The sequence below is a fragment of the Nomascus leucogenys genome, chromosome 11 (assembly GCF_006542625.1).
Source record: "Nomascus leucogenys isolate Asia chromosome 11, Asia_NLE_v1, whole genome shotgun sequence".
NCBI classification, from domain to species: Eukaryota; Metazoa; Chordata; class Mammalia; order Primates; family Hylobatidae; genus Nomascus; species Nomascus leucogenys.
In genome coordinates this window covers 23,213,074-23,238,542 of record NC_044391.1, presented here as the reverse complement: position 1 = coordinate 23,238,542, position 25,469 = coordinate 23,213,074, and the positions used below count along the sequence as shown (strand labels likewise).

At 39.1% G+C, this 25,469-nt stretch overlaps 1 protein-coding gene across 1 annotated transcript in view; it reads left to right on the top strand.

The window, feature by feature from the left end:
• The window catches only part of CDK6 (cyclin dependent kinase 6), a 240,859-nt gene that overhangs the window by 99,547 nt on the left and 115,843 nt on the right, over positions 1-25,469 (top strand). Inside the window, exon 4 of the mRNA XM_003252459.2 lies at positions 15,291-15,458. Coding sequence (XP_003252507.1) covers positions 15,291-15,458 — 168 coding nt within the window. The remainder of the gene's footprint in view (positions 1-15,290; positions 15,459-25,469) is intronic.

Below are 25,469 nucleotides of genomic sequence, written 5' to 3'. Positions count from 1 at the left end.
GAGAGACACATCATCATTTATTTAACTATTCCTTTAATTGTGGATATTTTAGCTGTCTTCGTTTTTTTACTCTTTCAAACAAAATAGCACTGAATGTCTTTGTATTGACTCATTGTAAACTTGTTGGTTTTGTAGACCGAATTCCTAGAAGTTGAATTACAAGGTTGTAGCATATTTTTAAAGCAGCATTTGGTCATTCCTTTCATACTTAGTGCCTGAGGCTGGAGACTTGAGGAGTTGCAGAGGGGCCAGGTGGACCTGGGCACGAGGTGAGGAGGAGCTTAGGCTTCTGATGGAATGAGCCTTGTGTGTGTTAGGCACCTTTCTGGCTTCTCAAATTCGGTTTCCCGCCTTCACTGTTCGCTCCATGAGATGAAGCATCCTTGTTCTCCAGCCTGCCACACAAGTTGGCTCATGATACAAATGTAGAATGAGTGAGTGAATATGAATTTATTCAAGGAGTTGCTGAGAAAAATAAATGAAATAATATATGCAGAGTACCTGGGAAAAAAATAAAGTGAAATGCCTAGGATGCTCCTTTATTTTTCTCATCCCACCCCCATTTCCAGTTACTTTCTTAGCATTAAGAGGCTGTAATCTAGGGAGGGTGACATTACAGCTAGAGTAAAGTGGAATAAGTTCTGTGCCAGAACTATGCTCAGAGCGTTGTGGGATTATACGAGGCGGGCACATAACCTGTGCCTGTAAGGAGAATTTCCCAGGACGTGGCCAAAGGTTACTTAAAGTAAGCCTCGAAAGACAGGTTGAAAGGAGCCAGACAGACAAGATGTGTATGTTGGAAGATGTGTGTATATCGGGGGATAGGACAGTGGAGCAAGCATTCCAGGAGAAGGGAATAGCATTGCAACAGAACAAAGGTATAATAGAGCATGTTACCCTCGGAGCATAGTAACAGGGATGTAGGAACAGCTGGAAATTAATCCAGAGATAGTCAGGAAGCAGACATTAAAGTGCTTCAGGTAACAATAAAAGTTTTACCTTTGTCTTATAGTGAACAGTGGGGGACTTCTGCATGACTCAGATTTACCTTTTAGGAATATCACTTAGGGCTTGGCATGGTGGCTCACACCTGTAATCCCAGTGCTGTGGGAGGCCAAGACAGGAGAGTTACTTGAGCCCAGGTGTTTAGACCAGCCTGGGCAACATAGCAAGACTCTGTCTCTACAAAAATAAAAATAAAACATTAACTGAGCATAGTGGCATGTGCCTATAGTCCCAGCTACTATAGCTGAGGAAGGAGCATTGCTTGTGCCCAGGAGTTTGAAGCTGCAGTGAACTTCACCATTGCACTCCATCCAGCGTGGGCAACAGAGTGAGATCCTGTCTCAAAAAAAATACATAAATAAATACCACTTAGTACATTGGAGAAAAGATTAAAGATGCAAAAATCTAAAGACAGGAGTTCTTTGTGTCGGAACACCATTGTAGTAATCCAGGCAAGAGATACGGATTATTTGACAAGGGCCATGGAGATGGGAGAAAAGGGCTTATTTGAAAGGTAATGTAGGAACTATAATTACCATGACTTAGTGACTCGTTAGATATGTGTTTGGGAGGAGAGAAAGAATCTAAAATGTCTGTTGGATTTCTGAATTGATCATTTGAGTGGATCGTGGTACCGTTATACCAGGTAAGAAATACAGATGGAAGGACAGGTTTTGATGGGAGTAAAGAAACTGTATTGTTATTTTGGAACAGAGGGAGATTACAGTTACCATGGACTATTCTAAAAAACATAGCAGGAAGTATGTGTACATTTGCACATGCAGAAGTTTGCACATCTGGAGCTTGGGAGAGCAGTCCCAGCTGCCTTATGACTTGGGATGCCTCAGAATGTGACTAAATGTTGAAGCCACGAATGAGTGGGAGGTGAGGGGGTGGCGGCAGAATTTAAAATTTAAGATACTCTTGAGAAGTATAATTGCAAAGGTAATTATGGAAACACAAACAAATGGTGAATGTTTTTGGTAGCCATTATAGACAACAGCAAAGGGAGTTTACTAGAGACCCAGAGAAGGCAGTACCGAAAGCCCAGATGAAGTTAGAGACCATGATGTGTAACCACTTCAGACTTGTTATGAACATTTTCTCTCAGCAGTCTTAATTGTAGAGATATGCAAATTGTTCTGAGATTAGGCCTTAGAGGACCAGTATAAGAAAAAGTGGAAGCCAATTTTTGGTGCCTGGAAAAAGAACAATACCAAAAGCTGACTAGGGGTTTTAGGTGGGCCAGGAAAAGTTTGAAGGCAAGAGGCGCATGTTTAAGAAAACAACTAGTTCAAGAAGTTACAGAACCCTGTATTTTAGACAGGGGTATCCCTAAACCAGAGTAGCACTGAATGCATAAATGTACCTGTACTCTATTATGCTCAACACTAAGAGTTTCCCATCTATAGGGATGCCCATTTCCCTGGGCAATTCCTATTGTGATACCAATTTTTTTTTTTTTTTCGGAGACGGAGTTTTGCCCCTGTTGCCCAGGCTGGAGTGCAGTGGCATGGTCTTGGCTCACTGCAACCTCCACCTCCAGGGTTCAAGTGATTCTCCTGCCTCAGCCTCCCCAGTAGCTGGGATTACAGGCATGCACCACCACACCCAGCTAATTTTGTGTTTTTAGTAGAGACAGGATTTTACCATGTTGGTCAGGCTATTCTCAAACTCCTGATCTCAGATGATCTACCTACCACAGCCTCCCAAAGTGCTGGGATTACAGGCGTGAGCCACTGTGCTGGCCTGTGATACCAATTTTAACATTAGCTGGATAAATTCTTCTTTGTAAGAGTCATTAGATCGTTAACCCAGTTCTCAGTTTTGCCTCGGTGGGTAGCTCTTCAGTTCCATTTGGCCTGAAGATCCCCCTTCCTCTGCGCCTCCATGCTTTTCCTGACTAGTTGTGACCACCCCCATCCTCTTCCTCCAGCAGATTGAAGAAGTTGTTAGTGAGGAGTACATGGTCCTCCTTCCACTGGAGATACATTGGCTACCTCTATCATAACTGACTTTAGTTTAAAAAGTCAGTCCTTGCAACAACACAAAATAAAAAATGTTGAAGTCCCACCTCTATGGAGTCCCCATAAGCAGCTGTGCATGCAGCTGTACCCCAAACAGATAATATGCACAGATGTGTTTATGGGAAGGAGGCACAAGGACTTTCAGTGTGTTGTTTTCAGTTTCTCACCACTGCAAGGGTTTCTTTTCTTTTTCAAGGAGGTACATTGTGGTAAGCAGTGTTTTATGACCCATAATAAAAACCCTTGTAAAGACCATTTTTTGACCAAATGAAGCCAAGTGTTCTTTTCAGAGTCCTTGTTTGCTCCTCTCCCCCTCTCTGTATTGGAATGCACACAGTTCAGCATTAATGGATAACATAAGGAAATAATGTCACAAATTCCAGTTCTTATTTGTTAAGTTGAGAAAGCAACCAGAGTTAACTATGTAAGAAAGTTCATTTGTAATGTTTTTCCCTTTTTGGTAGTAGCTTCAGAATATATATTTTGATTAAGTAGAATGGTATATTTCATGCTTATAGTATACGGTTTTTATCCTATAAAAGCACCCAAGGACAGTTTCAGGAAATCTCAATAGTCAGAGAGGCCTACAGAAAAATCTGTCCAGGTATAGGGAAAAAGCAACTTAAAACCATTTTAGCAAGTTCGGTCATTTACAAAAAGAAACATGTAATACATTCAATGAATAATAACAGATGATTTCTAAGGACCTAGACTTTCAAAATTAAGAACAGACCACACAACATTTGATTTAATTAAAACAATAGATATTTTAAGGATTATATTATAAGTTGTGTTTGTTGGTCCTAATAGAGTGTTAGGGAAGATAGACGGCTATCCACGTACTAACCGGGGAAAATTCAGTGGATCTGAACTTATAGCATTACTAGAGCCTCATCTTCATTTAGTGGCACCAGTGCTGAACCCATTACCCAAACTGGGAGGTTTACACATTGTTTACCCAAACTGGGAGGTTTACACATTATTTTTAGTTCTTGTAGCCACCCTACAAGAAAATGTTGTCCCCATTTTACAGATGAAGAAACGAAGGTTAGATGCTAGTGGAGGGAAGATTAAATAACAGGCCCAAGATGACACAGTGTGCAACCTGGAAATGTAGCAGAGCTCTCCAAAGATGGGCCGTTAAAATTGAACTGTGAGAACAAATATTAACATATCCCATTTGTCTCTTGAATTGCTTTTCCCCTTGCTTTTTGTTTCAATATTCTAGTTTAGACCTCCTCTATCATATTACACCACCTCCCATCCATTATGTATGCTAAAATGTCAATAATAGCATGCCATTGTTTTACACATTTTTACTACTTACCCACTGAATATAAGATCAAACACTATAGACTTCCTATGTCCACCAGCAATAAATCCCTTTGCAGCGTGGTCCCATTTAGCAGTGTGCCCTCTTTAGGACCCTGCCTGCTGGAGCTATACCTGGTGTACAAACACGTAAGCACTTCCTCCTCTACTCCTCTACTAGTGTCCTCCATGACAGATGCTTCCCCACACCAAAACTAATACCAGCCTTCCTCCCAGATTGGCTTAGATGCTGCTCCCTCCTTGGTGCTTACTCAGTGCCTAGCGCTCTTATGCCATTTGTGGTCCTAGGCACATACTGACATGAAGTATGTAGGTACATACTCTTTTCTCCCTGCTAAAGTAAGAGCTCCTTGGGACACTCTATTCAGGTGCTTCTGTGTAACATCACCTGACACAATGCCTTACACATAGTAGGGGCTTCATAGTTCTTTCGAATAAGTGGTAGCAATTTATTATGTGTATGAACTTTACAATAAATAAAGTGCTTAAGCATAATATCCTATGTCATATATATAACCATCATACACATAATTATATATAAATATATGTTACATAATCTATAATATGATATCTTGTTTAAATCTTTTTATGGGGTTATTTTCTCAAAAATAGATGTGAAAAGCAAGGCCCACAAAAGTTGCAAGTGACTTGTCTTAGATTATCTAACTTGCAAGTACAAATTTGGATCCAAAGCTTTTAGCTCAAAACCCAGTGCTCTTTCTTTTAAATCATACTGCCTTCAAAAATGGAAATTTACATCTCATGTGTAAGTGACTCACTTAGGTTTATACGTACCCAAAAGAAACCTTTTTTATACTTTTATGCCTCCACTTGGCAAGCAGTCAATAAATTCTTAGTGAATAACCAATAAGCCACAATGCAGGATTATGGCCTTTTTGCTAAAGAAAGACTCAGGAATCAGTTTAATCAGTGAGAATGTTCTATAACTCCTGTACACAAAGCCAAGAGCAAAGGCCACTATAATTCATCTTAATGCATATCTATAGACTATTGGGTGATTCATCCAATCAAGTACAACCAAAAGATTTCTGTGTATAACATGCCTTGTTGGATTCTTGGAGAATATGAAGATGCATTGCATTCCGGTTCCTCAAGGAATTTGCAATCTCGCTGAATAGTGCTTGGCAGTTTAAAAAACCAATCAAGTGTGTAATATAAAATAATCAAATGTCTAGCTTCTCTCCACAGTTCTATGACAGAGGCAGGGCAGGATTTATTCTGGTTTTTATAAATGAAAAACTGAGGCTCCAAAAAGTTGGGACTTCACAGACACTGGGGACTACTAGAGTAGCGGGGAAAAGCTGAAAAACTACCTATTGAATACCATGCTCACTACCTGGGTGATGGAATCATTTACACCTTAGACATACAAAGGTATGTAATATACCTTTGTAACAAACCTGCACATATACCCCCTGATTCTAAAATAAAAGTTGACAAAAGTAAAAAATGAAATAAAAAATCTGTACTATTACAAAAAAAAAAAGAAGGAAGGTGGAACTTGCTTAATCAACTAACTAGTGGCTGAGTTGAATGGAACTTAGTAACACTGGAGAAAGAGACTGTACTTTGAGAAACTCTGATATGATCATATGAAATTAAAGTAGTATTAGTGGATTTGGCCAATAGTCCAATTCTGCATCCAAGTGAAGACTCAGGCAAAGTGATTTGATCCATGGAATACTTCTCTTAGAGATGAGAGAGGATAAGGTACTTAAGCTAGTCCTACCCCAAGCTGTGGAACAATGTGCTGAAATCCATGTCTCTTGACCCCTGGGCAAGTTGCTTCTGAAAGAGATGGTAAGATAGGAAACATCCTTCATTGTTTTTGTTCAATGCGTCAGTGTTCATTATAGGCATGGGAGTTTTATATTTCTAAAATAATGAGCCCAAAGTCTCAACACATATGAACATGTTTTAATGGCTAATAGGTACGAATACTGATTTATATGCCATGCCTCTTTTGTCCCTATCCCATAATCCAAACCTGCTCTTTCTGATTCCCCTGGAGTTTTATCGCATTCCTCCTAAGAGGAGTCAGTGAGTTCTTTTTAAGCTAATGGCCTTTATAGATTTCATGGTCATTTTTAGTTTTGTTTGGGCCCTCACTTCTTTATGAAAACTCATTGAGCATTTATTGACACCCATCAGTACAATGTGGTGGGAGGCCAATAAATCTAGAGGAAGAGCGATTTAAGCAGGACCCTCCCAGGAGATGGGGCCATGGGGCAGTAAATGAGTAAAGATGGCAGAAATCCACAGAGTACCAGGAGGCAGGGCCAGAGAGCTAGGTGGGCTTTGGCTGAGGGGGCTGAAGCAGGAGAATTATCTGATAGGATCAGGTTTACACTTTTAAGGGTTCAGTCTAGACAGAGTACAAGATGGATTTGAGGACTGAGATCAGTGGGGAAAGGCTAGGTAATGGTACATGTGAGGAAGGAGAAGGCAGACCAGACCCGCTATAGTGGGAGCCTCAGAGGTGCAGGAATTGTATTTAAAAAGACACGACTTTACTGAGGATCCCAGAACAAGACTTGAGTAAATGAAGAAAAGGAAAGACAATATTGTAAAGGTATCTGTTATCCCCAAATCAATTTATCAATTTTTAAAAATCATTGAAAATACTAAAAGGATTTTTGGAAGGTGTGGGCACTCAATAAAACGATTCTGAAGTCAGTTCATAATCATAACGTATAAGAATATCCAAGAATGCCAGACACGATGGTGCACACCTGTAGTCCCAGCTATTTGGCAGGCTGAGGTGGGAAAATAACTTGAGGCCAGGAATTTGAGGCCAACCTGGGTAACACAGACCAGCCTCTAAAAATAAATAAGTACTTATTTTTATTTTCAAAAAATATTCAGGAATGTTTTATAAAGAGTGGAAAGAGAAAACTTTTCCCTGCAGATATTAAAATTTACTCTAAATATTTAATAAATAAAGGAGAGAGGTACTCTAAACAGAGCCAGAGACAAAAGAGCGAAAGTCCAGAAAATAACTTCAAGTAATTTAGAACATGAGAAATAGTGGCATTTAAAATTGGTGGGTAATTTAATGACTGCTTAAACCCTTTTGTTAATCATAGAATATAAATAGAAATAGAATAATATAGAACCTTTAAAAATTAAGCTGTAGATCTACACTGCCAATAGATCTACATGCAAATGAGTTCAGTATACAGTGTGATGTGAAAAAGACAGTTACAAAATTGTATGCACTCGCATTCTTTATAAAACAGAGACTAGCCATCTGCATGAGTATTATGTAGATGGCAAAAGTGGGATGAGGTTAAAGAAGTCAAAGTTCTGAAGCTAATATTAGCTGGGCATCCTAGGGATGTTGGAGTCCTGCAGGAAGATGTTGAGTGTGGGGTAGATAGGATGAGCCATAGCCCCTGAGGAATATAGAGAGTTGACAGTAAATGATAGTGATGGCGAAGGCGATACTATAAACATTAATGGAAGGAGGTACACACCTCAAAGAGAAAAGGATAACCACCTGAAAGGGATAATTGCCAACAAGAAAAGAATGTTGGTACAGGCCCCATTGGGTCTGTACCTCACCCTGGGGTGAATCATGGTGGCTATAAATGAAAGATAATGTTCATAACATATTTAAGTTAATATAATTTTAATTAAGTTGGATTTGTTAGAATAATTTTCAGCTGCAAATTACAGAACACTCAATGAGAAGCGGATCCAGATAAAGGCATTATTATATACATAACTACAAGGCTGGAGGCAGGCAGCCCTAAAGTTGATGCAGCTATTCATTGATGTCATCAAAGACCCAGACTCTTTCCCTGTTTACACTCTGGCCTTTTATGTGTATAGATGATGTTTCAAGATGGTTGCTACAGCTGCAAGTTGACCCTCCAAAGTGGTAGCATTCAGTGTAAGACGTGGGTGAGGAATGGGAGATGAGGAAGTACAGCAGAGAGCATTCTACTGTGCACCTCTTATCAAGGAGGAAAATGCTTCCTGAAACTCTCTAGCCAATTTGCCCATACAGGACTGGGTGTCATGTTCATCCCTGGATCAATTCCTAGCAAAAGGAAATGTGATTGCCTTCATTGGCCTGGACCACGTCTTCATGGCTGACAACCAACAGTGTCTTCTATATCACACAAATAATTGTCTGTTCTACTCTTGTGGAAAACCAGCTTCTCTAAGCATTACCTCATTTGAAGAGGAAGGAAGTACAGAGTGAGGGGAAAATTCTCAAAAGAGGGAATTGAGAGGAAGAATGTGGAAAGATAAAGTATTTTGTCCAATTGCAGCCATTAGAAAGCTTATTAAAATTTCTTCTTCTGTTTTTGAGAGCTGTTGCCCAGGCTGGGGTGCAGTGGTGTAATCACGGCTCACTGCAGCCTCAACCTCCCAGGCTCAAGTGATCTTCCCACCTAGGCCTCCCGAGTAGCTGGGGCCACAGGCATGAGCCACCATGCCTAATTTTTTGTTTTTTATAGAGACAGGGTCTCCCTATGTTGCCCAGGCTGGTCTCAAACTCCTGGGCTCAAGTGATCCTCCCACCTCAGCCACCCAAAGTGCTAGGGTTACAGGTGTGGGCCACCACACCTGGCCTAAAATTTCATTATAGAAAAGTATGTGTTGAAATGGGGAAACATTCACAGCACATTGTAAAATGTTTTTAAAAGCCTCACAAAACAATGTGTATAGAATGATAGCCACTTGGGTCGTTACCCAACAACCTAGGAACTTGGGCTTCATGTTTTCTTACTTCTTTACCCAGTGCTGATTTTTATCTCCTGCTCTGAAGAAATTATGTTTAGCATTGCATATTTGCAGTTTCAGTTCCTGATGATTTTCCACAGTGGGTTAAAAATAGCCATTATGATGAGGTAATGATTTATTCTTTCATATTGTTCATTTAAGTCATTACATTGTTCCTCAAACACCAACATTTTCAGGCTTGGTGGAAATGACTTACTATCTTTTTTTTTTTATTTCTAGTTAGTTAAGACTGATTCTTAAGACTGAGAAGGCAAAGACCTTCTCAGCATTATCATCACTTCCAGGAATGAATAAAAAGTGTGTTCTGTTCTCATTTCAGAATACATATTTGACTTAAAATTTACATGCAATGCCACTTTATTACACTTTTATCCAGTTGCTCAGAAGCAGTAAAAATTAGAAGCCAGTGTTTCCATTTAGGGCCCATGTCTTTGTTTCTCCTGAGGGGCCTCGAGGTGATGTGTGCCTAACTCATCATGCACAATGGCAAAGAGATGGGCACTATGGCACTGCTGGACTATGCTTTGCTGTGCAACAAAGCTCTTGTGTGACTCTTTTAACTTGCCAGTTAATGGCTTGCTTTGAATTCACCCATTACAACTTTCCAGGTGATCTGGAAGTTTTAAGGAATCCTCTTGAACCCTCCTCTTGCTTTCTCAGAATTTGTTTGTCTTGCTCTTTGTGATTTTGGATGAAGCATTCTTTGGGTCCTCCTGAGGACCACAGTGAGAAGGTAGGGGAGACCTGTTTATAAACAGCCTTTGAAGCTCATAGTTCATTGCTCATTGCGAATTGATCAATGAAAGCACACAGGAACCCTGTCAAGTTTTGAGATAGAGTAGAAGCTGTATACATACAGCAAGCTTGATGTGGGGACCTGCGGTGTAGATTCTCCCGGAATGCAGACAAAAGTGCGTGGAATCTCCAAGGAGTGAATGAAGCCACTTGGCTAACCCTCTGGGACCTTAACACGATGCTGTTAGTCACTATTTCATTGCTTAGGTAGCAATATTATACCACATTTTATGGGAGAACTATGGTTTTAAAACATTCTGGGAATAGATCCAGCAATTCCACTTCTGAGTATATACCCAAAACAATTGAAAGCAGAGTCACAAAGAGATCATTCTACACCTGTCTTCATAGCAGCAATATTCACAGCAGCCAAAAAGTGGAAACTACTGAGGTGCCCATCTATGGATCACCAGATAAACAAAATGTCATATATACATACAATGGAATATTATTTCGCCCTAAAGTCGAAGGAAATTATGATACACACCACAACATGAATGAACCTTAAAGGAACTATGTTAACCAAAGCGAGCCACTCACAAAAAGACAAATCCAGTGTGATTCCACATGTATGAGGTATGTAGAGTTGTCAGATTCATAGAAACAGAAAATAGAATGGTGGCTGTCAGGGACTGAGGGGAGGAGTACATGGGGAGACATGCGAGAGAAGTTATATGCAGGCTCAGGTGACCTTTCCCTCTGTTGCTATAATCGTAACCCTCACCTTAATTCAACATGTTCTCATTGGTTTAGTGTTAAAAAACCTTTGTTATATGTGATACATTTTAGGCTGTGGCCTCCTCTAACACCCTTGGTAGGAAACAGACAAACCACTATGGAGAGATTTCTGTGAAAACTTGAATAACAAATTTGAAAAGACTGAGGTTTACAGAGTATAAGGAGAAAAATAGATTATCTTTGCCTACAAGTTGGATATGTCCTGTTTTTAATTTTTAAATAAACTGATGATTGTACATTTTTGGTGCTAAAACTTTGAAGATGTGAATATATCACTAGATATATCGCCATATCCAGAATTGTCTATTTAAAGTTGTCATTCTGTGACTTATTGTATGATATGACTTGGGTGTTTTTAGTGTCTTTTGGAACTAATCATACTTTCTTGTAATGAGAAAATAAGGCCCAGGCCAGGTGCAGTGGCTCACACCTGTAATCGCAGCACTTTGGGAGGCCAAGGCGGAAGGATTGCTGGCTCAAGGCCAGGAATTCAAGATCAGCCTGGGCAACATAGCAAGACCCTGTCTCTACAAAAAGTTTAAAAGTAGCCAGGCATGGTAACACACACCTGTAGTCCCAGCTACTCAGGAGTATTGTTTGAACCTAGGAATTAGAGGTTGCAGTGAGCTATGATGGCACCACTGCACTCTGGCCTGGGTGGCAGAGCGAGACCCTGTCTCTAAAAAGAAAAGAAAAAGAAAAGAAGGCCCCATGATCAACCTTTTCCCATTAGAAAAGCCTGAAGTAGTTTTTTAGTTTGCTTGTTTGTCTTGATTTTAAATAAGAGGATTAGAGCTCTGGAACGCCTAAGAGAAACAATTACAAGACTTCAAGGATTTCTTGTATTCAGAAAGGTCCAGAGTCTTTTTAGGGGCATTGCCAAGATAAAGCCCCTCCTAAGATCTCTCGGAGCCAGACTTCATTCCACAATGGTGTCCTGTTGAAACATGCTTGCAAGTCACATGTTTTAAAAAGATAGAGTGAGGGTCCCAAGTGACTGTTTATCATAAGTATGACTAAATGCTCAAACTTTTGATACCAGACTGTGCCGTATAACATAAAAAGGGAAACTTTTAAACCTGCGTTTAACTGAAAGAGCCTTAATTGGTGGTATCTGTAGTTTCATTGCATTGCATCACTAGGGTTACTGTGAAATATTTGAGTCATATATGGGACAGAATAATTTAGATTAAAATCTTGAGGAGCTAATTTAAAAGTATATTTCACGATACTATAACTTGAGATAGAACAGATCATAAGCTTACGTAGAGAGTCCTTTGAAATGTCTTTGATCAAAACACTTGTGATTCTGTAGGAAAGGTGTTTTTTCTTACCTCATTTAATGTTGTAATTTGTTTATTTATGTCATCCTCTGGAATTGGGACTGTATCTTATGATTATTTGGGACCAGAGTTCCTGACATAGCTGAATGTATTTCACCTTTGAAATTAGGTATTGCAATAAAGGATGGCTAAAGACTGAGAGGGGTTCCCCAGTCATGCCCAACAACCTAACTCGTGGTTGAATTACTGAAGGTCATGAGATGTTTGGCAAGATTTTGTTTTTTAAGTCATTAACTCAGTGTTCATTGGTTCAGAATTCCAGTTGTATCTAGATATTGGAGATTTAAAAGAAAAGCCATTTGCTAAACAAAAAAAAATGTAAGTAGCCTAATAAAATCTAAAGAATAGTCATTCTTATGTAGAACCAACTTACATCTCTAGGCATCATACACGTGGAATCAACATTAGTGCAGTCATGTGGATTCATACTGCCTAACCCATGCTTTGGTATGATATTAACAAGCCCTTTTAATCTACACTACCTTTAAACAAAGGAGAACTAGACCTGTAGTATAAGTACCAAAGTAACACAACTAAAACTGAATAATAATAATTATGGCATATCCCAGGGTGAGAAACCATGCAGCTATTAAAAATCTCATTGTATAAAAAAAGTCATACTGCAGAATTTTATTAGTGGCAAAATGTTGGTAATGAATTGTTACATGTTTTTAAAAGAGCTACAAAATAATGTTTACAGAATAATAACCACTTTTACTTAAATATACATCCAAATATAATAAAATACAGAATTTTTAAAAGACAGACTAAAAAGACACAAAAAAAGTGATATTAACATTGAAGTTTTCTCCGTTCTCCAAGTAGTGGAATTTTTTAGTGATTTTCTTCTTCTCTGGATTCTTAAAACGTTTTATTAGTTTCTGTATTAAGCATGCATCTATACATCTTCGCAATTTTATAATTAAGAAAAACATAGTATGTGTTATAACACAAAAGCAATGTACATGTTTTTAAATTTGTATACTGCTAATTGGCTGCTAAAGTTGTTTGAACACTGCAGCATCAACCAAACAGATTTATTCTTTATACTGTTTTAAATGAGTGACACTTAACTGTATAGAGGCTAAAGATGATGAGCCAACATGACATTACTTTAGGTTAGTCATGCTTTTTAAAATTCAGTGCCTACAAGTTGTATGCATGTGTTTCCAGTAAAGACTTATTTGCCAAAATGTTCCTTGAACATTTTGTGCTACATTTTCACACTCCTGTTTATTCATTGCAACTTATTGGACCTGCAGTGTTTCTCAAGTCTTGAAGGGCTTTTCCTCCCCAATGCAGTCTTCTCCAGGGTTTGGGGAAGCTTAGAAGGTCACCCCTGCCAGTTCAGAATACTCACTCAGGGGGATCTCAAAAATGATTCTAGATCACTGCGTGCCCCCTCTGAGTGCTTTGTTCACACTGACCTTGTAGCAGTGGTCATGTTTTCTTTTAGTTGTTTGCGAATCAGTCTCCCCCAGAAATCAGGACACTTATCTTGGCACTAATCATCCTAATAATTACTGTTTGTCAAATGCTTACCATATGCCAGAAACTGCACAAGCACTTGCCATACATTACTTCATTTAGCCCCCCTAATAGTAGGAAAAGTAATCGCTACTTTCTCCACTTTATAAAAGGAAAAACTAAGGCTTTGGTTTTGAACAAGCTAAAACATAAAGACAGAACTCCGAACTCTAAAGGAAGAACCAAAACCATAAACCAGTAACCAAATATACTGTTCTCGATGAGAGGATTCAGTGGTCCTGCCAATGATAAGTGTATCCTCACAGCCCCTTCCAGCTCTGAAATCCATGATGGTGCCCAGTCATTTTTCTAACCCTTGTATTAACAAAACAGCTCCATCCTCCCTTGTATACACCATTCTTAGAATATTTGGGTCAGGGGAGTACGTCACTCTTAATTTCCACACATTTCAGAGGATTATGACATCATGGCCAATGTCTTAGTTCCTACTTTCAGACACTGTTCCTGAGTATTAAATCTTGTATATATTTGTATTGGTCCTAAAATTAGAAAAAGATCTGATATTGGTTTATATCCTGAATGATCCTCTCCTCCATACTGGTTAATAATAACGGTAATAACGGCTGCCATTTACTGAATATTAACTATGGTGCTAAGTGCTTTATAATGATCCTATGATAAAGTGGGCTTTGTTACTGTCCCATTTTACAGACAGGGAAGCTAAGGCTTAGAGAGGTTAAATGGCTTGCCTTATTTTACGTATTCATTTGTTCATTGATTTGATAAAGGAATACATTGGAGATTTGAATCGAGATTTTCCAGACCCTAGTTTAAATCAAGACTCTGTTAATATTCTAAAAGAGTTGATTAAGACTGGGCATGGTGACTCACGCCTGTAATCCCAGCACTTTGGGAGGCTGAGGCAGGAGAATAGCTTGAGCCCAAGAGTTTGAGACCAGCCTGGGCAACATAGTGAGACCACATCTCTACAAAAACTAAAAACATTAGCCTAGCATGGTGGCATGCACCTGTTGTCCCAGCTACTTGGGAAGCTGAGGCAGGAGGATCTCTTGAGCCAAGGAAGTCAAGGCTGCAGGGAGCCGTGATCACAGCACTGCACTCCGGCCTGGGCAACAGAGCAAGATCCTGTCTAAAAAAAAACAAAGTTAATCAGCACTCTCTTGCTAGTATGACTTTGGGCCAATTCGTAGCCTACATCTGTGTATCAGTTTCTTGACCTGTAAAATGGTGTAATGATATTATTTACCTAAATGTTGTGGTGTGGATTAAATTATTTACTAAGTGGACAATGCTTAGAATAGTGCTTGATATATAGTGAGTGTTAAGTACTAGGTGCTATAAAATAATAATCACCATTAATAACAATATTATTATTCACTGGATTTTAATTGTTGAAATGACACATTAAACAATAGAGAAGCAAAAAGTGTCCCCTCACGACCCCCTCCTTCCTCTCCCCAGCATGAGCCACTGAAACCAGTTTGGCAGATATCCTTCCAGAACATTTCCTGTTCCATCAAAAACTATTTTAAAATTGTCCTTTCATTAATAAAGTACAGGTTGAGAGTGAAATTTTTTGCAGTGTTCTTGAAAGTGTGGGAGTGGAAAGGCAGGAAGGGAGACAATTCACTCACTCAGCCAATACCTATCAAATGCCTGCTGCATGCCAAGCAGCCACAAAATGCTAAGGATTCGGCGTCCAGCATAGCAAATGCTCAACTTCCGTTTTCAGTGTTTATTGATTTTCTTTTTTTAATTTTATTAGGATATGATGTTTCAGCTTCTCCGAGGTCTGGACTTTCTTCATTCACACCGAGTAGTGCATCGCGATCTAAAACCACAGAACATTCTGGTGACCAGCAGCGGACAAATAAAACTCGCTGACTTCGGCCTTGCCCGCATCTATAGTTTCCAGATGGCTCTAACCTCAGTGGTGAGTGAGAGAGTGCTGTCCTTTTGTTAAACTTATTTTTCCTCTTTTGAATGACAATCTGTCCCCCTTCCATGTCCCTAATGTTACTACTGCCCATGGCTAGTTGGTGGATAGAATGTCTTTGCCCTTGTTTATATGGCAGTGGGTAGGCAGAAAGCATTCTGCTTACAGCTACAGTCACATCCAGCCTGGGCTTGTTGTGGACAGGATCCATTGCAGAAATAGCCTGTTGCATCTTAGCCACTGGACAGGAATCAGTTACAAGTTTCCAAATGCTTTCTGCCATAACCACTGTTTTCAGAGCTGTATGCACAATGCCTAGGGAACACACAGCTCAAGGTCAGGGAAGAAGGAGCACGAGCAACGTTGACCTGTCTGCAGCATCCTGGTTTGAGAAACAGAGTGCCTACACAGGTGTGTTAATGCACTCATCTGAAGCTATGGTGCCAGCTGTAAAGAAGAAATCAAATTCACAGTGAACTTGGATGATGCATGAACGTAGAGCACCGCCATGCCAGGTGAAGGCTCATATAACCCTGAATAGAAAGAGCGAACCCAACAGCCCTGTTTTGGCAAAAAATGACAGTTATAACACCCTGTTTCTTTTTGCCATTCAGATGCAAAACCATAATAGCTATTGACATTGGTTAGCTTCTACTTCTCCGTATAGTTCATTATTTCTCAGATGGATTTTTGTGAAATTCTGCACCCTGAATACAAAAAGAGCAGCCTGGAAATAGGTGTTAATACCCTTCTCTTTGAAAGACCTGTTTTGCGTACAGTAAATTCATACCTTACATACGGTAAATTAAATAAATGATATATAGCAAATTAGGTCTTAAGAAAAAGAATTTAAAAAAAAAGAAAATATCTTTGTATATTCAACGAAATAAAAAAGAAAAAGCATCCATATTGTCCATCTTTAGCCTCAAAGTGGTTCTCACATCAGGGACAGCATGGCCCTGTTGTTAAGGAATGATTGGCAGCATCTTTGGTCATTCTGCACAGCAAAAAATTGTTTCCCTAAATTTCAGTAATACTGCAGCTGATAAGTAGATATTCAAGAGAGGAGTTGGAAATTCTCTGAGACAGATAACTTGCCTCAGGAAAAAATCCAATTTATAAAAGTGTTCCCCACCCCCTGCTCCCAATCAAAATAGGGGTGCTACCACCTAGACACATAAGACCAGTTACTTTCCAAACATTATAGACTTTTCCTAGGACATCAGAACTTTTGGTGCAGAGGATTCCTTGGAAAATGTTGCCATTGTTAGAAGATAAATCCTACTCATTTCCTCTTTGCCCTGCATACACCATTGCTTTAGAGGAGAAATGGCACGAGTTGATGTTTCAAAGATAGGTCTCAGCTTTGAGCAGGGTCAAGCAAGCCCTTGTATTCTTACGTAATCACACCAGAAAGGGCTGAGTCTGTGTATTTCCCCAGTGGGAAGGGTGAGGTAGGCTTCAAGTTTCCCTAGGAAGTTGTTGCGCATGTTGTTTTGGGGCCCTGGGGAGAAGCTTGAATAGGCTTTGTGATCCAGAGAGTCATCAGGGGAGTAGATGGAAGGAACTTGTCTCCTTGGGTACATTAATTGAAGGAAGGATAAGCTGTAACTGAGATGGACGCTTTTATTTTAATCCCCTCAAATAGGCACTAATAACCATAAATAAAAACAGGAAACCCAGTTGGTTTGTGTTTGATTTTTTTTTTTTTTTTTTTTTTGCTTATTAAATTTGAGCTTGTGAGTAACATCAATTAACATTCCATTCTTGCTGAAAGTTGATATGTTCAAACAGGAAAATGTAGACAAATTATTTACTAGAGGAAAAGGAGAAAGGCAGTCATAAATATACAATTTTTCAGTATCTAGTTTATACTGCATGCTTTATATTTCCTATAGTGACATAAGTAAAACATGTTAGCAGCTGAGAAAGACACTAAAACAAATTCCGACTTTATTTGAAAGAGTGACAGTTGGAATTTAATGGCAATAATAAAAGGTATGTTCCTACAAGGTACTGCATTTTAAAATTTCCCCACTCTTTTGTATTTTTCTATTTAAAGGAAATACCCATTTAATATAGTAACATGTCAATTTATATACACATGGTGACATATAAAAACCTGGAATCATAGTTTTTTAGACTGAACTGGTATGCATTTTTAGCGTCTCTTGAAGAGAAAAAGACTACACTCTTCTTCCTGGAAATACACATTTTTTAGTGGGTTATGTCATACAGGACTTAATTTGTGGAATGTTAAAGGAATTACAAGTTAACTGATTCGAAACTGACATCTTAAAACTATGAGAAATGCTAGTATTTTACTTATCTTTCAAAGCCTGACTCCAGGGGTACCCTTTCTAGTATCCTTTTCAGAAATTAATTTCTTTTTCTTCTCTGTTTCCAGAGTAATATTTTGAGTTTTTTTGTTTGTTTTTGTTTTTGAGACAGAGTTTCACTCTGTTGCCCAGGCTGGAGTGCAGTGGCCCTATCTCGGCTCACTGCAACCTCTGCCCGCCGGGTTCAAGCAATTCTCGTGTCTCAGCCTCCCAAGTAGCTGGGATTACAGGCCACCCCAGGCTAATTTTTGTATTTTTAGTAGAGACAGGGTTTTGCCATGTTGGCCAGGCTGGTTTCGAACTCCTGACCTCAAGTAATCCGTCCGCCTCAGCCTCCCAAAGTGCTGGGATTACAGGCATGAGCCACCGTGCCCGGCCTATAATACTGTTTTCTGTCTTGTTTTTAGTTATTTGGGAATTTTATTTATCAGGCCATAAGTTCCTCGAAGGCAGATGCTCATCTTATTCAGCCCTAACACACAGTGCCTTGTTTATCTTGATAGGCACTCAGGAAACATTTTTCAGTGAATAAATTGACAAATGCTGACTTGCAGATGTAAGCAGTTGAGTCATAACAAGAATAGAGAAGGAGCTATGTTATACATTTAATGGTCTCATTTGATGTGTGTCAATATTCCTCATAGCTACCTGGTAATATTAAGCTGAAGGACTTACTCCATATACCTTAAAATGGCTAAGTCCATTTTGCACCTTAGTCCTGATTGATTTATTGGGAGCACATATCTGTGTTCAAAATCATGAAAGCTATTAATACATGCTGTAGCTCAGTCTCAAGTTAGGAGTGAAAAGTTGACACAAACCCAAGTTCACAGTCTGTGTATTGTTTTTGTTGTAATCCTTTCTACTGCCTCATGAACAAATTACGTGTATGAATTGAACTTCCTGTCCTGAACAGAAAGCTGTAGAGATAGAGGAATGTAGCATTATTGTAATTCTACTTATTTGAAGACTTTCTTTAGCCCCTTGTGTTTTGTTATTAAAGCAAGTTTTAGAAGAAGAGTCGTATTCTTCTAAAATAATTAACATCCTCTAAATGAAAGAATGGGTGAATTACTAGACAACTTTTACTATCTATGTTAATATATATATATTTACATAATAAATGATATTTCTATTTGAACAATTATAAAACCTTATATTATTAGCTTCTTTCTGAAAACTTCAAAATGTTCTTACATATAGAACTTTGAGGGAGCAGTTAACAGTATTTATTTTCATTTTAAGTCCATGATCACCTGACAGATCCTGAAGTACTACTTCTCCTTAATTTCTGAGCCAGTATGCTCTATGCCAGTATTCAAGACAAGGCATCTTTTGGATTAATTGAGAAATTAGTTGTTCTAGACAGGTAAGCTTTCCAGGCATCTTAGGATATAACCCTTTATATTGTGATCTTTATTATTTTATTTTTCTAGTGAAAACAAGTTTCTTGTTAAGAAACACAAGTTTCATAAGTAGAGTATACTTCGTATGTTGGCCTTTGGTAGAAATTAATTTAGTACAGTAGCCTGGACCATAGTTGTAGCTGTAGGTGGTATGTAACATTGGGCCGAATGACTTATCTTGTCCTCATTTGATAAATTGAGGACTAATCAAAGAGTTAAATGTCCTTTGCCTAACTTTGCCAGGCTGCCTCCAACATGACATTCAGGTGTCTTTATGGGGTATTGGGTTCTTACTGCTCAATATAGTGTCTTGTATGCACATGTAGCCATACAGAGTATTATACCTATTTCTTTAAAGGTTGTAGAATTAAGATGTGGATGGTAACAGTGTTTGCCTTGGTCCTAGGCAAGAGGGGCCCCTGGCCTGGATCTCATGCTTTAGAGAAGCCTACACTGGCCCTACTCCAGCCTTGTCTCCCTTCATGGAGCACACAACCCAGGGTGCCAAGGAAGCATGTCCCTTGAGACCTCCACCCCCACCCCATACCACACAAAGGACATTGCAATTCCCTGACTAAATGGGAATGGCATGAGCTCATCCTTCCTCCTAATAGGGATTTTGCCACTTGTGTGTTCACTCCTAAGCCTAGAGGCAGCTGTTTGCAGCATATGGGCAGAGCTTGGACTTGCAGACTGGAGTATCCGTAAGCATGTGTATGAGGCGCCTTGTGGTTCAAAGAAGGAGTTGGAAATGTGAAGAGAAGTGGGGCCTATTATGCTTAACACCTGGCATGGGTTATTTTTATCAGAAAAGTTTCTCTGAAACCATGAAAAATTAACTTCTGTGACCTCTATTGAACTATTACATTTGTTCTCATTGGAAAACCAGTGAGAACAGGTTACAGGGGAGGTTCTTTCCATTGTATCATAGCTGATAGGTAAAAATCATGACACGTGAAGTTATATAATGTCTGTGGCAAAAGTGTTTCAATAATATACACATATTCGGTACAATGACTGTTGTGACTAGCTGAAATTATATTTAGGGTCACTCTGAAGTCAACATTTCTAAGTCCTTCTCATGTGAAATGTAGTGCATGGTGCAACTCATTTTTGTGAAGATAAGGGAAATAGAGACCAGCCACTCAGCCAGCAATTTCAGTCCTACCTCACTGTGCACCAGGTCTGACATGTCTTAGAGCAGAGCCAGGAACATCACCAGCAGCCCTGGTGAGGGCTCTGACAGTCGTGAAGCACTGTGACCAGCAAGCTCAGGAAGGGAGCAGTCTTGTCTTCCCATTTATGATGCAAAATCTTTAATTTTTTTTCTAAACCTAATCATACAGCTTGGAGGGGGATATTGTTGCCTTTGGATTTGGTGTTCTTGGAACTCTTTATCAACCATTTCATTTTGAAAAGCGGGGAAACTGCCATTCAAACAGGCAGTGTGAGCAGCTTAAGTCTGAATTTACCAAATAGATTGTAAATGGCTTGGAGAATTCTAATGTTTATATTCCGGCTCTGGCCCACTATCCCCACTCCTCTTTTCTCCATACCAAAAATTCAGTACCCGAGAGGGTATCAAACTGTATTCTGTGGAACTCTCAGATTCTACAAAGGGTATTTAGAGGTTCCACAAATGTTTAGGAGTCCATTTTTTAAAAATATATTTTAAGTCTTGTTAAAATAATAAAACCACAGTGCAATCAAACTAGAACTCAGGATTAAGAAACTCACTCAAAACCAATCGACTACATGGAAACTGAACAACCTGCTCCTGAATGACTATTGGGTACATAATGAAATGAAGGCAGAAATAAAGATGTTCTTTGAAACCAATGAGAACAAAGACACAACATACCAGAATCTGTGGGACACATTCAAAGCAGTGTGTAGAGGGAAATTTATAGCACTAAATGCCCACAAGAGAAAGCAGGAAAGATCCAAAATTGACATCCTAACATCACAATTAAAAGAACTAGAAAAGCAAGAGCAAACACATTCAAAAGCTAGCAGAAGGCTAGAAATAACTAAAACAGAGCAGAACTGAAGGAAATAGAGACACAAAAAACCCTTCAAAAAATTAATGAATCCAGGAGCTGGTTTTTTGAAAAGATCAACAAAATTGATAGACCGCTAGCAAGACTAATAAAGAAGAAAAGAGAGAAGAATCAAATACATGCAATAAAAAATGAAAAAGGGGATATCACCACCAATCCCACAGAAATACAATCTACCATCAGAGAATACTACAAACACCTCTATGCAAATAAACTAGAAAATCTAGAAGAAATGGATTAATTCCTCGACAAATACACCCTCCCAAGACTAAACCAGGAAGAAGTTGAATCTCTGAATAGACCAAAAACAGGCTCTGAAATTGTGGCAATAATCAATAGCTTACCAACCAAAAAGAGTCCAGGACCTGATGGATTCACAGCCGAATTCTACCAGAGGTACAAGGAGGAACTGGTACCATTCCTTCTGAAACTATTCCAATCGATAGAAAAAGAGGGAATCCTCCCTAACACATTTTATGAGGCCAGCATCGTCCTGATACCAAAGCCTGGCAGAGACATAACCAAAAAAGAGAATTTCAGACCAATATCCTTGATGAACATTGATGCAAAAATCCTCAATAAAATACTGGCAAACCGAATCCAGCAGCACATCAAAAAGCTTATGCACGATGATCAAGTGGGCTTCATCCCTGGGATGCAAGGCTGGTTCAACATACGCAAATCAATAAATGTAATCCAGCATATAAACAGAACCAAAGACAAAAACCACATGATTATTTCAATAGATGCAGAAAAGGCCTTTGACAAAATTCAACAACCCTTCATGCTAAAAACTCTCAATAAATTAGGTATTGATGGGACGTATCTCAAAATAATAAGAGCTATCTATGACAAACCCACAGCCAATATCATACTGAATGGGCAAAACCTGGAAGCATTCCCTTTGAAAACTGGCACAAGACAGGGATGCCCTCTCTCACCACTCCTATTCAACATAGTGCTGGAAGTTCTGGCCAGGGCAATCAGGCAGGAGAAGGAAATAAAGGGTATTCAATTAGGAAAAGAGGAAGTCAAATTGTCCCTGTTTGCAGATGACATGATTGTATATCTAGAAAACCCCATCCTCTCAGCCCAAAATCTCCTTAAGCTGATTAGCAACTTCAGCAAAGTCTCAGGATACAAAATCAATGTACAAAAATCACAAGCATTCTTGTACACTAATCACAGACAAACAGAGAGCCAAATCATGAGTGAACTCCCATTCACAATTGCTTCAAAGAGAATAAAATACCTAGGAATCCAACTTACGAGGGATGTGAAGGACCTCTTCAAGGAGAACTACAAACCACTGCTCAATGAAATAAAAGAGGATACAAACAAATGGAAGAACATTCCATGCTCATGGGTAGGAAGAATCAATATGGTGAAAATGGCCATGCTGCCCAAGGTAATGTATAGATTCAATGCCATCCCCATCAAGCTACCAATGACTTTCTTCACAGAATTGGAAAAAACTACTTTAAAGTTCATATGGAACCAAAAAAGAGCCCACATTGCCAAGTCAATCCTAAGCCAAAAGAACAAAGCTGGAGGCATCACGCTACCTGACTTCAAACTATACTACAAGGCTACAGTAACCAAAACAGCATGGTACTGGTACCACAACAGAGACATAGATCAATGGAACAGAACAGAGCCCTCAGAAATGATGCCGCATATCTACAACTATCTGATCTTTGACAAACCTGACAAAAACAAGAAATGGGGAAAGGATTCCCTATTTAATAAATGGTGCTGGGAAAACTGGCTAGCCATATGTAGAAAGCTGAAGGATCCCTTCCTTACACCTTATACAAAAATTAATTCAAGATGGATTAAAGACTTAAATGTTAGACCTAAAACCATTAAAATCCTACAAGAAAACCTAGGCAATACCATTGAGGACATAGGCATGTGCAAGGACTTCATGTCTAAAACACCAAAAGCAATGGCAACAAAAGCCAAAATTGACAAATGGGATCTAATTAAACTAAAGAGCTTCTGCACAGCAAAAGAAACTACCATCAGAGTGAACAGGCAACCTACAGAATGGGAGAAAATCTTTGCAACCTACTCATCTGACAAAGGGCTAATATCCAGAATCTACAATGAACTCCAACAAATTTACAAGAAAAAAACAAACAACCCCATCAAAAAGTGGGCAAAGGACATGAACAGACACTTCTCAGAAGACATTTATGCAGCCAAAAAACACATGAAAAAATGCTCATCATCACTGGCCATCAGAGAAATGCAAATCAAAACCACAGTGAGATATCATCTCACACCAGTTAGAATGGCCATCATTAAAAAGTCAGGAAACAACAGGTGCTGGAGAGGATGTGGAGAAATAGGAACACTTTTACACTGTTGGTGGGACTGTAAACTAGTTCAACCATTGTGGAAGTCAGTGTGGCGATTCCTCAGGGATCTAGAACTAGAAATACCATTTGACCCAGCCATCCCATTACTGGGTATATACCCAAAGGACTATAAATCATGCTGCTATAAAGACACATGCACACATATGTTTATTGCGGCACCATTCACAATAGCAAAGACTTGGAACCAACCCAAATGTCCAACAACAATAGACTGGACTAAGAAAATGTGGCACATATACACCATGGAATACTATGCAGCCATAAAAAATGATGAGTTCATGTCCTTTGTAGGGACATGGATGAAACTGGAAACCATCATTCTCAGTAAACTATTGCAAGGACAAAAAACCAAAACACCGCATGTTCTCACTCATAGGTGGGAATTGAACAATGAGAACTCATGGACACAGGAAGGGGAACATCACACTCCGGGGACTGTTGTGGGGTGGGGGGAGGGGGGAGGGACAGCATTAGGAGATATACCTAATGCTAAATGACGAGTTAATGGGTGCAGCAAAACAACATGGCACATGGATACATATGTAACAAACCTGCACATTGTGCACATGTACCCTAAAACCTAAAGTATAATAATAATAATAATAATAAAACCAAAAACAGACAACTAGCTCATGCTACATTTTGACACAGTGAGAAACACTGGGTCATGAACTGGTGCCTCCTGGTTTTCTTTTTTTATGTAGACCTCAGTACAACTTTTGCCACACTGTGCACCTGAATGTCTTATAAAGGTATCATTGCTTAGGAAAAATGAAGCATTCTCTTGATTCAGTCCTGTCTGTGTCCTCTCCCTTAAAATCACCCAAGTCCATAATTGCAACAGCACATTCATTGTGCTGCTCTCACTGTACATGGGAATACTTTAAGGACCACCCAAGGCAATGCCAGTATTTATGTTTTTATACCACAGGTGATTGCCAACACCCAGGCAGTTAGAGCCAGCTACTCCCCAGGACAGCCATCATAAAGCCATCCATGGGTAGAGAGAAGTGTACCCTAAAATGAGGTCCTTCTTTTTGGTACCTCAGTATCTTCCCCTCCTGAGATGAAGTCCAAAATTGACCTGCCTTCAATCGATGTCTTCTTTGCACTGAACAGTCTTAGAGTGGCCTGTCATTGTATTTTGGGGGCCTTTTTACAATCATTTAATGCTATTCATGAAGTTAGCATTTTTCCTTCAAATGTGTGTGCCAAACACACTCATATAGTTTAGAGAAAAATTCCTCTTTGTAGCGTAATGGAAGAGTGGGAATATGTTCCCATCTTTTTAGTGACTTAATAAAATTCTCACTAAGTGAATTATATTCTTTCTCCAAGAATCTTTTTTTCCATATTGCCCTCACTAATAAAAGATATACATGTTCTGAAAACACCTTTTATTCCATAGAAATTACAAAAAGACAACAAGTAAATGTTAAACATGAGAAGACTTTTATTCGACAGCTGTACAAAGTACAAAACTTAATTTTGGAAATTTTTTTAAAATCTATAACTGATAAGATTCCCAATATTGCTTTATTTGAGATCATTAACTTATTTAATACCACAAGTATTACAAAAATTGCCAGGGAAAGCATCAGGAAGAATAGCTAATGAATGCTGGACTTGATACCCAGGTGATGGGATGATCTGTGTAGCTGACCACCATGGCACACATTTACCTGTGTAACAAACCTGTACATCCTGCACATGTACCATGGAACTTAAAGTTGAAGAAAAAAAATTACTTACATCCCCTTCTTATACTTCTGATGATATTCCTTCCGTATTCTGACCTCAGCGTTGATAGCATTTAGTA